Source organism: Sturnira hondurensis, unplaced genomic scaffold, assembly GCF_014824575.4.
Source record: "Sturnira hondurensis isolate 20B ecotype Veracruz unplaced genomic scaffold, ASM1482457v3 Scaffold0000867, whole genome shotgun sequence".
Taxonomy (NCBI): domain Eukaryota; kingdom Metazoa; phylum Chordata; class Mammalia; order Chiroptera; family Phyllostomidae; genus Sturnira; species Sturnira hondurensis.
Genome location: NW_028073498.1, coordinates 4265932 through 4284422, shown reverse-complemented (window position 1 = coordinate 4284422; position 18491 = coordinate 4265932). Strand labels below are relative to the sequence as shown.

Below are 18491 nucleotides of genomic sequence, written 5' to 3'. Positions count from 1 at the left end.
TACATCTATTCTCTTGTCTATATTTATTGTAATATGCAACTGATTCTTTTATTTCATTCTGTTGTTTACTGTTCAGAAACCTATGAAATTTCGTAACAACACAGGATTTTACCCAGCCATCTTAAAGTTTGGGGGTGTTATAATGTGACTGGTTTCAGTAAGTTACACATTAAAAATTACTTGCCCTAAGGTTATACTTACAGGTAAATGAGATGTGCTTAGTATTAAGAGGCTATAAAGATAACACTACTGTTTAAATAAAATAACTCTTTTTTCCCCCTTAAACAGAAGTTGTCAGGACAAGACTACGTGAAGAGGGAACAAAATACAGATCTTTCTTTCAGACACTGTCTTTGGTTGTTCACGAAGAAGGCTACGGGTCTCTTTACCGTGGTCTAACAACTCATCTGGTGAGACAGATCCCCAACACAGCCATTATGATGGCCACCTACGAACTGGTGGTCTACCTACTCAACGGATAGCGACGCCAGGCCGCCACACTGAAGAGGGACGACCAGACGATGACAGTGGACCATGGAGTAGCAGAACCAGCATGGTGGGCAGCAGGAAACGGGTCTGGGTACGTGCGACTGTGCCTGCGTGGGAGTCTGGCTGTCAGAATTAAAGTGATCACAACCACATTACTTGGTCTTTTCAGTAATGTGAAGGCAGCCTGGGCTGCCTCCGAGAGAAGGCCTGTAGAAGCACTCCTTCCTCAGAAATTGCCATTTTCTCTACCAGGTCCACAGGACACAGCTGCATTTTGTTTATTTGTGGCAGATTGTAGTGTTTTCCATGAACACCTTCCCAGTCTCGTAAACAATGCCATCTTTAGTTACATACTATTTATAAACTGCCCACGGATAGTATCAACAGTGACAAATTTCTCACTTTTGCATCCTGTATAATTCTTACAAAATAACAAAAATAGTGACATCCTGAGTATTATCTTCACATTTCCTTTAGAGGATCTGGCCCAATATTTTAAAGTTAATTATTTGGCATTAGTAGTCACTATTTTTGACAACTAATGAAATAGCATCTAAATATCTTGTTTTATTTTTATCTTTAAGATGTTGAGGTTCCCACTGCTAACTAACAGTTGCTTGATTTTTAGCATACTGTGGGCACTTGTTTATTAACATCAAACTCAAATGGTAATAGTTTGGGACAATCAACCAGTAAAATACTGATTTTCAACCAGTAAACTGTTAATTGGAGACCATTTCAGTACCTTGAGCATACCCTCATGTCTCTTCCAACTCGACAATAAATGAAAGACTGCACATGTCTGCTTGGTGAGTTACGGGCTTTGAACCCACGTGTCATACCTAAGCATTGTTTTCTTAAAGTGAAAGAAATATGCCACTTCTGAGTCTCAGTTTGCTTTCACATTAAGAGTTTGAACTTTTGAAATATCATCAGGTAGTCTGTATAGATCACATTTATTGTATAGAGAAAATGGTGATTTTTCAGCTTTGCCCTTACAAGTTTGGTTTTTTTTTTTTTTTGAAGGGGTCAAACCTGGGGCAGTAACAGCGTTATGGAAGTGGGCCTCTGCTGTCTGATTGGACAGGCAGTGATCCTAATTGACGAACGGTTTTGTAAATGAACATACTGCTTTTGCAAAGTTTATCCTAATTTCTTGAAAGGTAAATCATAGATGAAGTTAATTCAGAGTAAGTGTGCTGACAGGATACAGCTTTTACATTTTGTTAAGTCCAACTGCCCATTTTAGTACTTTAAATGTATTACATGGCTGTAATTCTATTAGGAGGCTTTAGCTTATGGTTGTTGCTATCCTGGTATAAGAAAACATCTACAATTAACCTCCATGTGGTACTCATTTCAGTACACAGGAACTATACGTTTGTGCAATGGCTTTATCTTAAGAATGACTCTTTGTGAATGCACTTTGTGGCCTTTTGGGCGGGCGGGGAGTCAGTAGGAGAGAGTTCCATGTTATTTTTTTAAACACTGATCATGTATTAGGCAGAAACAGTGTTCACAACATTTTCCTGGGTTTTAGGAATGTTGTTTTAGAGATCTTTAGTGTAAATATTTTAGGAATTCTCTGTACGCTGCAGTGGCCTAACAGAACGTGGCAGCATGTCACTGCAAGCTTTCTCTGCTGTCACCAGTGGAACATAGTCCCCTCCTAAAGTCTTCTGCCTTCTTAGCTTCCGTGTAATCGACAGTAACTGGATGTTTTTGAGGTGCTCTGATTGGGATGTAAAATGTTCCAATCTACTTGGAGACCAAAGGCAAGTTCAGTTTTATTACCTTTGGGGTTATTCATAACTTTTATGGTAAATTTCAGCTTTGACATTTATTATGAGGAACATGCCAAAAAAAATCCAACAAAACAGGGGTTTCTAACTTAAATCGGTAGAGAAAGTCTCCATCTGTAGTGTTTGCCTTTTCAGTACAGTGCCACTCATACTGCCTAACACAGTGCCATTTGCCTTGTGAAGATTCATAAATATTGGTTGTGTTGAATGTAAGACAGAGACCCCCCTTATCCCTCTGATCTCAGTACCCCACAAGTGATGAAGAACGATGTGGAAACTAGCAGCTAAAGAACATCTTGTGTAGTTGTAGCAAATCTGTGACAAGTGTCCTTCAAGGACAAACATGTATCTATTCCTGTTTGTATTTAGCAAGTACAACTTACCTTGACCTTTACTGCAGTATATTCATCTTTTAAGGGTCAGTTTTATGTATGTCCTGGAAGGAAACAATCCTAGAGTTTTAAATTTTGATTCTTTGTGCAGCAACTGGAATGGAGCAATGTCATTTATTGTAATTGTCTTTTTTTCCCCAAAGCACAATCTGCTGTAATTTACTTTATGTAGGACAGAGATGATTTTAAAAAGAAAACTATGAAAATTATTTCTAAAATTCATCCCTGAACATTTCTTTGGAGATCCTGTTTTTAGTTGATGCCGGTGTTTAGAAAGAAAAACATGTACTTAAAACATTGGACTTTATAACATTTTATTTCTAACATAGATTTGTCAGCAACCTTCAGGTATGTATTTTTATTGTAGAATCTTCTCAGAAAATTAGACTGAACCTAATCAGGTTAAAGCAATAGATACTGAAAGAGCACATTCTCATAGAACAGAAAGAACTGGTACCTGTGGCTCACACAGCAGTTTCCTAAATTTTAAAGTCCAAATCTGAGAATTACCAGCCCTATGATTGTGGGCTGCCATACAGTGCTTTTATTTACTTATTTTTAACTGTATTTTTCCATTACCATTTAACCCCATTATTACCACCCCTGCCCCATCCTGTCCCCACAGGCAATCACCACCTTGTCCATGTCCATGAGTCCCCTTTTTACTTTTTTGCTCAATCCCTTCAGGAAAAAAAAGAACACCCAAGCCTTGTCTTAATTATTATTCTGTATGTAACTGTGGAACCAGCCTCATTGGATGGGGCCCACAGGTAATTGGTTTGTAACTTTGAAACCAATACAAATACCATTAGATCATTTAAGCCAGACTTTTGTGTCCTAAAATCCTAGTGCCCATTGTAGGTTAGCATTAGTATATTAGGACCAGCAGAGTTTGGGTTAAAAACGAATATTTACTCTTACTGGAGCATAAACATGTCAGTATTTTTAGATTCATGTTATTTAAATCAATAAGAATACTGATTTGAACTTGAAGGATTTAAACGCTAGAAGTCAGTCAGTCCTTTACTCTCTCGTCATGTCCGTCTTCGGTTTACATGCGTCTGCCCAGTGCTAAGGGGACTGTCTGCGGACGGATAAGTATGATAGTTCAGCTTTCTCTTCCTCTGATATTGATCGTGATTTTAACATTCCTAAGAAAATAGATAGCTCTGGATGAGTTAAATCGGAAGGAATTTTAATTATAGAAAACGTTTCATGTCCTCACTTTCTGCCCGCTCAGATCTCGTCTCTGTCATGCCCTTAATTTCTCGTTAAGCTACATGCTGCTCTTCATGCTACTCCTTTTCGAAACTGAAAATTCTAGTTTCACGCAGTCTTTGTGTTAGTAAACATTTTGAATGTGTGCCCTGCATATGTGAACAATTAAACCTTGACCTTTCGGTCATAGCTAAATAATCAACTTCAAGAGTTGATACCTTTTGACCATTTGTATGAGGGTTGTTATTCTTGTATTCTATACATGGCTGTAAATTACTGTGCATTTACTCTATGTTAACTAGCTGGATTTTATTTGAATTGTTGAAATTTAAAAAATTAAACTATGCTTATGAAAATGTGTTGTTTTTAATGTATATGTATCTTAATATTTTGGTGTGGTGAGGATCCAGTCAGTTTTTAGGATTATGTGTAGGATAAATGTGCATTTCCAAGTTAAGTATGTTAGGCTCCTATCTGCTAGATCTAATGAAAACTCAAGGGATCAAAAGGTTAAATAATTTAACTCTCTTGGTTCAGTAGGAAATTTCTGTACTTCCATATATTCTATAGGTTTATTGACCTTTAAGTCCTGTACTTTTTACATATCAAAACAGAATTCACGCCCTGGCTGGCGTAGCTCAGTGGGTTGAGTGCAGGCCTGTGAACCACATGATTTCGCGGTTCAATTCCCAGTCGGGGCACATGCCTGGGTTGCAGGTCAGTTCCCAGCAGGGGACTCACGAGAAGCAACCGTACATTGATATTTCTCTTCTTCTCTCCTTCCCTTCCCATCTAAAGATAAGTAAATAAAAAATCTAGAAAAAAAAAACCAATTCACAAAGAACATCTGATCTGAGACATTGGAGCCTGTTTAGGTTGATCAGTACTTCCCTGCGGTGGTAGGTTATTTTATATTAGTAGCTTTTTTGTTTTAGTTTTGGCCTTTACAAAAACAGTATTTTAAAATTAAAAGTCAAAAGCTGGAAACTTGTTAGAATAACCAAATGAATCCACGTGTGCTGGGTTGACAAAGTAAAGTAGATACAAGTGTTATGTAGTATGTGCCCAGTTTGCATTTTGGTATTTTCAGTTTTTCCGAGCTGTAATTACCATCAAACATCAGCCAGTTCGGTCGGTGAGGAAAGGACAGATTTGTCCTGCTCCATTTCTGAAAGTACACGTAAAGCCGAAATTGTCCAGCCTTACCTAATGCTCTTTCTGCTGAAGACTGGAATGGTGGGTACTTATTTCTTAACTGTATTTTTTTCCATGACCATTTAACCCCATTATTACCACCCCCGCCCCGCCCTCTCCCCACGGGTAATCACCACCTTGTTGTCCACGTCCATGGGCACTGGCCAAATCATGGTTGAGGCTGGTACGACTTAGTGTCCCAAGTTTACATTGTGTATATGTGTGTGTTCGTTACTGAATATCAGGAGCTGTGATTAAAAAAGGAATTTGTGAGTTTATGATTCCTTAAGGCTCAAGTATTACATCTATACCACTGATAAAACAGGCAAGCAAGCAAATTGTAGTGAAGTGATTTCCTTTATATTTTGCATTGCACAGACTAGCTAGCTACTTTAATGTGTACAGAATCAGTCCAGCAGTTTAAACTTACATACTTCTGTTTATACAGCGATTCCCTAATGGCCTATAGATTATGAATGGCAAGTGATACTTAGAGGGATATTGGTCACAACTGGGCTTTTATCACATGGGTGTTCTCAGTATTAGTCTCTCATACACTAGGTTTTTTACCAACCCTTGGGATGATGCAGACAATTTTTTAAAACTTTAAAGGAAAGACCTATGAGTTGGCTCAGAATGAAACAATGGGAGTAATGAGAAATGGAGCCATAGATGGAAATTGGAACAGTATGAACTGTTTTTGCAGCTGATCCCTGTAGAGCTTAGTTTATATACACCCTTAGTTTATATATGGCTACTGGGAACTGGTGGTTTGTCCTCTAAACTCGCAGGGGTGTCCAGCCTTTTGGCACCTTGGGGCCACACTGGAAGGAGAAGAGTGGTCTTGGGCCACACGTTGAACATAAACGCTAACAAAAACCGATGAGCAAAGAAAAGGTTTTAAGTAAATTTACAATTTCGTGTTGGACCGCATTCATAGCCATCCTGGGACGCAAGTTGGACACCCCTGGTCCTAAAGCATCTTTGTGACAGAAAGTCAGAGTTAACATTGGGTTCAGTTTGTCTTATGTGAACTGCTTGCTCCCAACTACACCACCTCTTAGCCTCAGGGATGTTCTGTGTTTTCTGGAAGTGTTACGGTGATTCTTGGAGAAAGATTGAGGAAGGTTGCCTGGAGAGCATAGTATTTTAACCAGGCTTTGAAACGGATAGAAAATGGGCAGGCTGACGGGAGAAAAGCATTCCTTGTTGAAACAAAGCTCAAAGTGTAGCAGCTTATCAGGAGTAATAACCCATTTTCTTTCATTCTCCTGGGAGTTGACTCAGAACTGTCTGGAGATTGCAAAACTAGTTAGTAGACCCAGGGTTCTAAGTCTACTGTAATTCAGATGAGCCCATCACATCCAGCCCAACTAAATGTGCCAGGCCTGTTTCCTGGGTTGTAGGTCCCTCCTCTTCCAAAGCACCTCAACCTCATGAGTCTTTCAGTGTCAGAGCCCATTTTCCAAACCCTGGCTTTCAAGACTATCCAGCAGATTGCTCTCCATTGTATGAACTTGCTGAGGTGTTTTAGTGGCCTGGGTTGTGTGACGTGTACCTTCCTAAATTATGCTGATTTGGGATTTGGTTTTGTTTTGTTGTCTTCCTCACCCCCAATAAGTGTGCTAGAGCAACTGGATGTCGATATGAATGAAAATGAACTATTGTCTCACCATACACAAAGATCGGTGATAGGTTAAGGGTAAAAATTAAAATTGCAAGCCTTCTGGAAGAAAATACCTTTGCAACCTCGAGGAGACAAGGGTTAGATCACTAAAAGTAAAAATGCAGCCACAGAATGGGAGAAAATACCACATAAAACACACAAAAGTGAAGACATGAAGTCTCTACAAAACCAAACATGTGGAGAGATGCATGATGGGTAATGCAAACTAGAGCTGAAAGTGAGAACACCGAAGTGCACCCGGTACAGTGATGACACATACCAAGGATGTACAGACAGCTGGGACTCAGCAGTGCTGCACAGAGTGTAGAGTGGTGTGGCTACTCTGGGCATCCTGTTAGAGTAGGGGAAGGGGCTGCTCAGGTCACGAATAAAGGGGTTCCACACATACAGAATCCCAAGTGCATTGTAGAAGCAAATCCCATTCATTTCTGGAAAAAGCAATACTTAACCTCCATCATGACACCACGTCAGTAATTGTTTCAAGAGCTGAGCAGCAGGCAGCACAGGGAAATCACCCCACTGGTGACAACCCTCAAAAGGAAAAATTGTACTCTTCCCCAGAAGAAAACAGATCAGAACTGATTGTAAAAATGAAAGTAGTACATTTTTAAAATACACATACGACATGCTTGAAATATCTAGAAGAAGGGGACACTAAAAATGGTAGATTTGGAAACCAAATACAACTTCTAAAAATACAAAATAGAATTTAAAGTACAGTGGGTAAAACAAATTATTTAACTGAAAGATTTAGCAGCAGAAATGCAGAACGCAGCAAAGAGGAAAGAGAAGGCACAGAGGAGTGGGTGAGAGATACAGGGCGGGAACACGAGAAGCACTGTGTGCTCCGTGTCCCAGAGAAGCAACGTCCAATGAATCACCAAGACCATCAGAAGCCCTGAAGGCTGAGAGTTGTCCGAAATGAAAGAACACTACTCCACAGATTCAAAAAATGAACCCATGTCTAGACACAGTATCATGAAACAAGATCACTAAAGGATAAAAGCAGCCAGAGTTTTTCCTCTTACAGAACCTTCAAAGCAAGGACAGCTAGACTTGACAACTAACTGAATGTTTGTAACAGTACACATATTCCCAGTGTATTGCCAAACTAGAATTTTATACCCCTTCACCCCCCTCAGAGAAATAATAATTTCGGAAAAATTAAAACTGGGAGTTATTTATCATCAGCTCAGCAAAGGAAATCCTAAAAGAGGTACTTTTAGGCAGAAGGACTGTGATATCAGATGGAAGGCAAGAAAAAAATGGTAAACAGAAAAGTAGTAAGAGGTGAGCAAATGTGAAAGGGGATTTAATCTATAAAAATAATAAGATCATTAAAAACAAAAGATTGAAAACAGTGCATTACATACAGCTGTAACAGTAGAGAGGGCAATAAATGGAGTTCAGCTGTTCTGTGAACCTTATGTTATCCAGGAGGAGGGTAGAGATTTTGATTCATTTTAAATTTGTTAACTCTACATTGTAAGACAATCGATGAAAATACAGAAAAGCACCACTAACATAGAGAAAGGAAAACATGAAATTATTCTCTTAAAAAATCCATTGAAAAGAAGGCCAAATGGGAAAAATAGCATGAAATAACATAGCTTAAAATCCAAATATATTGGCAATTACATCAAAGTGGAAATGGACCCAATGCTCCAATTGTCAGACTGGATTTAAAAAACACGAAAAACTACTTGTGAGACACTTAGCTAAACCATAAGACATGTGAAAGTACTACCCGAAGTCAAATGGATATAACTGTATTACTACCAGAGAAAGCAGACTTTAGGGCAAGATAGCACTACTAGAATTCAAGAGGGTTGGTCACGACATGTTGATAAAAGGCTTGTTTCACCAGATACAGTGATAGAAATTTTTCATAGCTCTAATATTGTTGTAGACCGCTCTGCCTGGTTCTAGGAATTGTATCTCGACCCCTTATGGCTAAGGGCAAGGGAAGACCTTTGGAATGCGAGCCGCAGGAGATAAAGCTTGTCTCTGGTAGCAAAGGCTGCCTCAGTTTCCTCTCCCTGCCCCCAAAGCTTGGTCAGAAGTCAGTGACGGGTAAAACCCCTCACAGCAGGGCGGGGGGGGGGGCAACCTAAGCCAGACTCAAATCACTTAGGAGGCCTTCATGGAAGGACTGGTGAGGGGGCTGCAACAAAGAGAGAGCAATGGACTCTCACCCCCACCCCCGGCTTTGACATAGCCCAAGTCCCCATGTCCTCTGGGAGAAGGACTTCCTGGCTCTAATCCCCTTAAGCCTGAATACCTGTTGGGAAGAGGTGCAGCTGCTTGCCTTGCTAGAGTGTGTCCTGGCGAAAAATCTGGCATCACAAAGACTTCTTGATAAACCTGTGAAATCTGCTCTGCTAAGAGTGCTTTCATTCATATGTTAAGGGTTTGAGCAGGAAACCCTAAAACTCTCTTCCTGACAGACTCTGACTCATACTAAGCCCTCAGATTTCTTTGCAATGTTATCTACTGTTTGATCCTTGCCACCCTGTATTCCTGTGTATTACAAACCAATAAAAGACCCTGGAGGAGGGGTCTTGAGGCCTTTTTCTCCTTGGAAAAACTAGCCACTGCTGGCCTTTTTTCCTGAGAAACTGGCCACTGCCCACAACCTTTTTCCTCCATGAAAATGGCCACTTCTTCTCCCTAAGCAGATCACATCATGTCTCAGTCATATTTACTCTCATCCGTGGTACATGGGGGAACTTGTGAGGAAAGTTGCCCCCACAAGTGGACACGTAGCTTGTTTTGTGTCTTGGCATTATAAATAATACTGCAATAAACATAGATTGCAGATAGGTCTTTGAGATAGTGATTTCATTTCCTTCAGATATATGTTCAGAAATGGGATTGATGGATTATATAATAGTTTTATTTTCAATGTTTTAAGGAAACCCCATACTGTGGCTGCACCAGTTTATACTCCCATCAACAATGCACAAAGGCCCCCTTATCTCCACATCCTCACTAACTCTTGTCATTTCTTATCTTTTTTATCGTAGCCATTCTAACAGGTGCAAGGTGATTTCATTGTGGTTTTGATTGTCATTTCTCTGATGATTAGTGATGTTGAGCATCTTTTCATGTGCCTCTTAGCCATTGTATGTCTTCTTTGGGAAAATTGTCTATTCAGTTTCTCTACCCATTTTTAATTGGATTATTTGTTTTTTGTTATTGAGTTGTATAAGTTCTTTATGTATTTTGTTTATTAACCCCTTATCAGATATATGGTTTACAAATATTTTTCCCCAGCAATTTTTTAGTTTGACTTAGTCTCACTTATTGTTGCTTTTGGTCACATCTAAAAAAATCATTGCCAAGACCAATGTCAAAAAAATTTTTCTTTTCTTTCTAAGAATTTTACATTTTCAGGTCTTAATTTAAGTCTTTAATGCATTTTGAGTTAATTTTTGTGAGTGGTGTAAGATAGGGGTCCAATTTTATTTTTTTGCATGTGAATATCAGGTTTTCTCAATGCCGTTTATTAAAGAGACAATCTCTTCCCCAGTAAGTGTTCTTGGCTCCTTTGTCAGATGTTAGTTGATCACATATGAATGGGTTTATTTCTGGGCTCTCAGTTCTATTCCATTGGTCTATCTATGTGTCTGTTTTTATGCAGTTCCATACTGTTTTGATTACTACAGATTTGTAACATAGTTTAAAATCAGGGAGTGGGATTCCTCTAGCTTTTTTATTTCTCTGAATTTCTCTGAATTTGAATATTTGGATATTTTTGTGGTTCCAAATGGATTCCACCGTTGTTTTTCCTGTTTCTGTGAAAAATGGCATTAGAATTTTGATAGTGATTTCATTGAATGTATAGATGGTATTGGGCCATGTAGACATTTTAACAATTTTAATTCTTCAGTATTTTTTATCAAAGTCTTGTAGTTTTCAGGATACAGATCACTTCCTTGGTTAAATTTATTCCTAGTGATACAGGGTGCAGCCAAGGTGGGGCCCAGAAAAGATTTAGAATAGTGTCCAGAACTCAAAGTGTACAGGAATATTGGAGGAAATATTATTAAGATATCCCCCCCCCCCTAGGTGTCAGTTGGGGGAAGGGACGAATAGAGCAGGGCCATTGAGAGCTGTTTTGTATAGCAACAGTTTTGCAGCTAACCTCTGGAACGGTCATTTAACATATCTATAACCTTTAACTGGTTTCATAGATATGTTAAATAGCTGTGGCCAAGTTTTGGGCCAGGGAGAAGTGAGTGGGGAACCCAGGCTAGAATTGGGAGCTGCTTCTCTGAGAGAGGGCCTGCTTGAGAGCCATGTGGCTTTAGCAGAGTGGGGGTTAACCAGGCTGGAATTGGGAGCTGTTTCTCTGAGAGAGAGCCTGCGAGAGAGGCATGTGGCTTTAGGAGAGTGAGGACCCCCCCTCTTGGCCAGGTGAGGGGGAGAGCCACACTGTTTTGGACAGATGTAGACCCCTGTAGCCATTAGGAGGGAGAGACACGAGGTTTCAGCAGAGTGAGGACCCTCTGTAGCCATTAGGAGAGAGAGAGCCACATGGGTCTCAGCAGGGTGCAGACCCCCTCTTGGCCAGGTGAGGGGGAGAGCCACACTGTTTTGGAAAGATGTAGACCCCTGGAGCCATTAAGAGAGAGAGACACGAGGTTTCAGCAGAGTGAGGACCCTCTGTAGCCATTAGGGGAGAGAGAGCCACACGGGTCTCAGCAGGGTGCAGACCCCCTCTTGGCCAGGTGAAAGGGAAGACCACGCAGCTTTGCCAGACTGGAGATCCCTGCGGCCGGGTGAAGAAGAAAGACAAGCACTTTTGGTGGAGTGCGGCTTTGGTAGAAGAGGCCCACGCAGCTTTGGCGTGCTCCCTTTGGCCGAGTGGCCTGGAAAGCAGGAGAGACTTTGACTGGAACTTGGTACAAAGAACTCTTGCCAGTGAAAGGTGCCACATGACTTTGGATTACTTGGAGATCCTGCCTGGACAGGCAGGCGACACAGCTCACGTGCCAGCGACCTGAAAACGGACGTGTGCTCTTTTCCTGATTTACGGTACCCGGAGTTGGGACAGTGGGAGAAGGGAGCGCTGTGTGTGTGTGTGTGTGTGTGTGTGTAGGTGTATACCCTTAAAGACTTTAATATTTTAAGGAAGGCATTAGGCCTAAATAGCATTAAATAAACATTTTGTTTCCTTTTCACAAATCTCTGCCATTGAGAGATGTGTTTCCAATTGGCGGCGGACAGAAGAGCCCTATAGATATTAGTGTATCGTCCTTGGGAGGGGCCCCTGTTTTCTGTAGCAGTTTTTGGCACCCCTCGGTGGGCCAGGTATTGCCCCCCCCTTGGACCCTTTGTTCGGTAACACTAGTATCTTACTGTTTTTGATGTTATTGTGAATGGGATTGTCTTCTTTGTTTTTTCTGCTTTCAGATATTTTATTGTTTCATTTAGAACAATTATTTGTAGGTGAGGACTACTAATGCCATCTCATTAATGTTTTCTAATGTTTGTAGTTCCCTTGTTCTCTTCTTCCCCTCTTGATGCCTTTGTGTGTGTGTATGTGTGTGTGAACTGATGATGTTTGTTCTACACTGGTAGGCTTTCATTCCCTCCTCTTTACTTTTTGTGAATCTACTGTGGATTTTTGCTTTGTGGTTACTAACACCTACATAAGCATCCTATATGTGTAAGTCTACCTTATGCTGATAAAACTTAACTTCAGTCACATACAAAAACTATGCTTTTACTCCCCCACCTTATATATTTTTACATCCCAGTTTACCTCTTTTTATATTGTATATTAACAAGTTATTGAAGCACTACTATCTTTAATATTTTCTTTTAACCTTTATGCTAGAATTAAATGGTTAATACAATGCCATATTTTACAGCATGAGCACTCTGAATTTGACTATATACTTATCTTTATCAGTGTGTTGTATTTTTCATATATATTCATGTGTCCAAGTAGCATCATTTTATTTCAGTTTGAAATTCTGGAGGGCTTGTTAGAACACTGATTGCTGGGTGTCACCCCTAGAACTGGATTCTGTAGGTCCAAGGGTATGGTTTAAGGATTTGCATTTCTAACAAGTTGCCAGGTGCTACTGCTGCTGCTGCTGGTTCACTGACCACACTCTGAGTCCCACTGGACTTTGGATTCTCCATATCCAAGGTAGCTGGAAAGGAGCATGACCTGGAAGAGTTCATAACTTCTGCTCCATTTCACTGGGTAGAACCAGTCGCGTGATCACACCTGTTGGCAAGGAAGGCTGGAAAATACAGAGGAGCTATTGGCCCAGGAAGAAAAGGACACAAAATTTTATGAAAAGGTTTCTGACAGCATCCTTTGCAATGAATTAGGAAAAGATAGAACAAACCCAAATCGTTTAAAAATAATAAAATAGTTAAGAACAGGACTTGAACCAAAATTATAAAATACAATAGAAAATTTAAAAAGCCAAAAGCTAATAATTAAAGAAGACTAATATTAATATTTTAGAATAATACCTAAAAATAAATAAACATCCCCTGCCCAGTGTGGCTCAGTGGATTGAACGCTGGCCTGCGAATTGCAAGGTCACCAGTTCAATTCCAAGTCAGGGCACAAGCCTGAGTTGCGGGCCAGGTCCCCAGTTGGGGGCGTGTTAGAGGCAACCACACATTGATGTTTCTCTCCCTCTCTACCACCCTTCCCCTCTCTCTAAATATAAATAAATATTTTTAATATATAAATAAATAAATATCCTAGAACAATAAAAATAAATAAAACAAAGAGGCAGATCTACTAAGTCAATACTGGAGATGAAATGGAATACACAGTCCAAAAGAAGCTGGAAAAAAGGCTGGGGGCGGGAGAAGAGAACACATGAGATAAATAGAAAACAAATAGCAAGATGGTAGAGGTAGACCAAATCATATCAGTAAGAGCATTAAATATAAGTGGTCTGAGCAACTGATTAAAAGAGGTCAGACTGGATAACAATGCAAAATCTAACTTTGTGCTATCTGTATTTATTTCATTTTTAAAACATTCTAATTTTGAAACAATGTTTTTAAAAACACTATAAAACAAAATAAAGAGTTCTCATATACTTCCACCTATCTTCTCCAAAAGTTAACATAATTTATATTTATTACAACTGGGAGGTTAACATTGAAACAACACTATTAACTAATTTATAGACTATATTCAAATTTCAGCAAAAACATTCTTTTAAATGCACACAGTATATTAACCAAGATAGTCATAAAAGAAGTCTCAGTAAATTTAAAAGTACATAAATATCAGAAGTGTGTGCTTTGTCCTAAATGGAATTAAGTTTTAAGTAAGTAGCATAGATACTTGGAATTTCCCTCATATATTTGGAAATTAAACAACACACTTCTAAATCACCCATAGGTCAGAGAAAAAGCCACAAGTTATATTACAAAATATTTTATATTAAATTGTATTGAAAACACCATGTCAAAATGTATAGGATGAAGATCAAGATGTGCTTTAAAGGGAAATGAATAGTTTAAATGGTTAAAATAGAAAAGAAAGATATAAAATATAATATAAAAGAAAGGTACAAGTGGAATCTTATACTACAAAGAGCCTGTCTTCCAGATCATTCCAATATTTTGAGGGGTTCCCCCTCATATATATAACTGGGAAGTTACAGTATCAGGATATATAAAGAATATATAAAGAACTCCTGTGCATCAATTATTAAAAACAAATAAAAACCTGGGCAATAGGTAAACTAAGCTCACCTCCTTGCACAACCACACCAAAATTACAACTAAAATATAGAACAATTATCACTGAAAACCATCAGAAATAAAGTTGAAATGAAAGTCTGACAACTATGGAACTAAAGAAACAACATCCATTCAGACTGGTAGGAGAGGCACAGATGTGGAAGGGGCTGGTCCCACAACCACATGTGGTAGATAAAAATTCAGGAGGGATATCTCAGGAGCAAGGAGTCCCAGTCCCACACCAGGCCCCCCCAGCCCGTCCAGTGCCAGGAAGATAAATCCCCATAACTTCTGGCTGCAAAAACTGACAGGATTTAGTCAGTGGAAACTTCTGGAGTCCCAAGCAGTTTCTCTTAAAGAACCCTCACACAGACTTACATAGATTTACTCCCTTTGAGCTCCAGCACCAGGGTAGAAGCTCAAAAGGCACTAGTGGCATACAGGGAGGAACTGAAGTGTCTGGCATCAAGGCAAAAGCTGGGAGATAGCTTTCTCCCAGACAGCTATCTGGGAGAAAGCTAGCTGTCTGGATCTCCCAGACAGAATGGCAGGCAGAGGCCATTGTCCCTTTTTCTGAATCCTCTCCACATGGAGCCAAAGAGCCAGCAGGCAGGTGCCATATCTCAGACTCTATCAACCTGGCTAACACTGTTTGCCCCACCATTGAGATCCCCAGAGACTGTCCCATCCAACTTACAGGCCCACCCAAGCTGCTTTACCATATAAATGGCTGGTCTTGGCTCATGCTTAAAATTTTTCTAAATCCTCTCAAAACAAGCAACAGCCACCCTCAGTGAGCCCCCTAGCCCCCACACCTCTTGTTAAATGGCCCCGAACATGACACTAGCTGCAGCCAGCCTAGATTCACAATTTGGCTTTGCCTGGGAATCTCCAAACCCTGCACAAGTAGCAGCCATCTCAGATTGCTTTACAGCTCAGGAATGTAGCCCTGGGCAAAACACAGGTGGGCACTCACCTTGGCCTGAACCACCCAGCAAACCCCAGAGTCTGTGCACCCAGTGGGCAGCTATAGACTATGTCGTAGAACCACTACTCTGCCCCCTCCACAGCTGATCCTTCACAGGTGGTGGAGGTTGGTGGTCAGTGGTCACAGCCAGTCCTTGCAGCTTACTGGCCTGGGTAAATCTCTCCCATTTACCTGCCAACAGCAACCAAGGCTCAATTACAATAAAAGAGGGCACTCAGCCCACAAAAAGGGCAAACCTTGAGTACCCAACTTGGGTGATAGAAGAGGCTATGCTACTGGACCCTCCAGGACACCTACTACATTAGGCCACGCTACCAAAACACAGAGTTAAAGCAGCTCAACCTAATACATAGAAACACATGGAGGCTGCCAAAACAAAGAGAAAAAGAAATGTGGCCCAAATGATAGAACAAATCAAAACTCCAGAAAAAGAACTAAACAAAATGGAGATAAGCAATCTATCAGATGCAAAGTTCAAAACACTGGTTATAAGGATGCTCAAGGAACTTAGTGAGGACCACAACAGCATAAAAGAGATCCAGTCAGAAACAAAAGATACACTAATTAAAATAAGGAACAATTTGCAGGAAAACAACAATAGAGTGGATGAAGCCAAGAATCAAATTAATGATTTGGAATATAAGGAAGCAAAAAACAAAACAAAACAAAAAAACCAAAACCCCCAAAACCCTACAACCAATCAGAACTCCAGGAAGAATAGAGAATCTAAAAACTGAGGATAGTATAAGAAGCCTCTGGGACAATTTCAAGCATCCCAACATTTGCATCATAGGGGTGCCAGAAGGAAAAGAGAAAGAGCAAGAAATTGGAAATCTATTTGAAAAAATAATAAAAGAAAACTTCCCTAATTTAGTGAAGAAAATGGGACAGAGAGTCCCAAACAAGATGGATGTAAAGAGGCCCACTCCAAGACATATCATAATCAAAATATGAAAGGTTAAAGATAAAGAGAGAATCTTAAAAGTAGCAAGAAAAAAGCAGTTAGTTACTTACAAGGGCATTCCCATAAGACTGTTAGCTGATTTCTCAAAAGAAACTTTGTAGGCTAGAAGGAATTGGCAAGAAATATTCAAAGTCATGAAAAGCAGAAACATACGGCCAAGACTGTTCTACCCAGCAAAGCTATCATTTAGGAACAAAGGGCAAATAAAAAGATTCCTGGACAAGAAAAAATACTAAAGCAGTTCATTGTCACCAAACTATTATTATATGAAATGTTAAAGAGACTTATTTAGGAAAAAGAAGATCAAAACTATGAACAATAAAATGGCAAAAAATACAAATCTATCAAAGATTGAATATAAAAAACAAACTAAGCAAACAAGATGAACAGAGACAGAATGATGGATACAAAGTGTTTTGATGGTTGCCAAATGGGAGCAGGTATGGGGGAATGGGTGAAGAGGTGAGGGGATTAAGAAATACAAATAGGTAGTTACAGAACAGCCATGGGATGTACAGTATAGGAGATGGAGTAATCAAAGAACTTATTTGCATGACCCATGGACATGAACACTGGTGTGGGGAATTGCCTGAGGGAATGGAGGGGGAACATCAGGACAACTGTAATGGCATAATCAATAAAATTAATTAAAACAGTAAAAAGTAAAAATCTGGACAAGAGTCATTAATAAGCATTTCCCAGGAGAATAAAACTTAATGTGCAATAACGCTGTGAAAACATCTTCATCTTGGCCCCAGCCACCACTCCCAGTAGGCTGTCTGTCCCTCTGTCACTGCCACTGAAATGAGCTCCACACAGTTCAACAAGGGGCCCTTGCATGAGCTTTCAGCCGAGGTCGAGAAATGGCTCCTATCCAAATATGACCCTCAGCAGGAGGCAGAACCCCACAGCTGGACTGGGACTCACAGGCCTGTCTACCATTTCTGACTCCCACAAGGGTCTGAAGGGCACGATTATCCTGTGCACACTCATGAATAAGCTGCAGCCAGGCTCCACCTCTAAGACCAACCACCCTGCAAAACTGGTACCAGCTAGAAGACCTCTCCAAGGTTTATCAAGGCCATGGTCAGCTATGACATGAACTCCATGGACCTGTTCGAGACCAGTGACCTGCTTGAGAGTGGAAACATAGCATAGGTGCCAGTGTCTCTTCTGGCTCTGGCAGCGAAGGCCAAGACAAAGGGGCTGCAGAGTGGTGTGGACATCGGAATTAAGTACTCAGAAAAGCAGGAGTGGAACTTTGATGATGCTACCATAAAGGCCAGCCAGTGCATCATTGGGCTTCAGGTGAGCACCAACAGGTGTGCCAGCCAATCAGGCATGATGGCATATGGCACCAGAAGACATCTGTATGACCCCAAGTACCATATCCTGCCACCCATGGACCACTCAACCATCAGCCTCCAAATGGGTACTAACAGGTATGCCAGCCAGGTGGGCATGACAGCTCCCAGGACCTGGTGGCACATCAATGACACCAAGTTGGAGACTGACAACTGTGACAATTCCTCCATGTCTCTGCAGATGGGCTACATGCAAGGCGTCAAAGTGGCCAGGTCTTTGGCTTGGGCCAGGAGATATACGCCCCCAAGTACCACCCACAAGGCCCAGTGGCCGCCAGAGCTCCAGAGTCATCAGGTGACTACCCAAGCCCAAGGAAGGCCCCAGAGTACCCCTCCTACTACCAAGAAGATGCAGGCTACTGAGGCTCTTTTGTGGGGTGTCTCCCTATATCATTACCCCATCTAGGATTTCAGGATTTTCTGTCTTCACCTTGTTTTTCTATGTTTCAAGTGCTTCCAGCTGAGGGTCTATGAAGGCCAGATCCAGCTGCTTGTGGGATGGGGGGTCCCTGCCAGGGCACATCCAGATAGCAAATTTCCCAGCAAGCTTTGGGCCAAGCTGTAGGGGGAAGAAGAAACCTGTGCAGGGAGGGGAACTGGCCCCAATGGCTTCCAGTTTCTTCTGTGCCTCTTCCCTTTTCTCTGCTGATCAATTTGTG

At 40.7% G+C, this 18491-nt stretch overlaps 1 protein-coding gene and 1 pseudogene across 1 annotated transcript in view; both read left to right on the top strand.

Annotated features, from left to right (window-relative positions):
* SLC25A36 (solute carrier family 25 member 36) overlaps positions 1-3480 on the top strand; it is a 30055-nt gene extending 26575 nt beyond the window's left edge. Inside the window, exon 7 of the mRNA XM_037051705.1 lies at positions 289-3480. Within this exon, the coding sequence (XP_036907600.1) occupies positions 289-482 (194 nt within the window). The 3' untranslated portion in view covers positions 483-3480. The remainder of the gene's footprint in view (positions 1-288) is intronic.
* A 13787-nt stretch (positions 3481-17267) lies between these two features.
* LOC118991001 (calponin-2-like) lies at positions 17268-18195 on the top strand (annotated as a pseudogene).
* Positions 18196-18491: the final 296 nt, after the last annotated feature.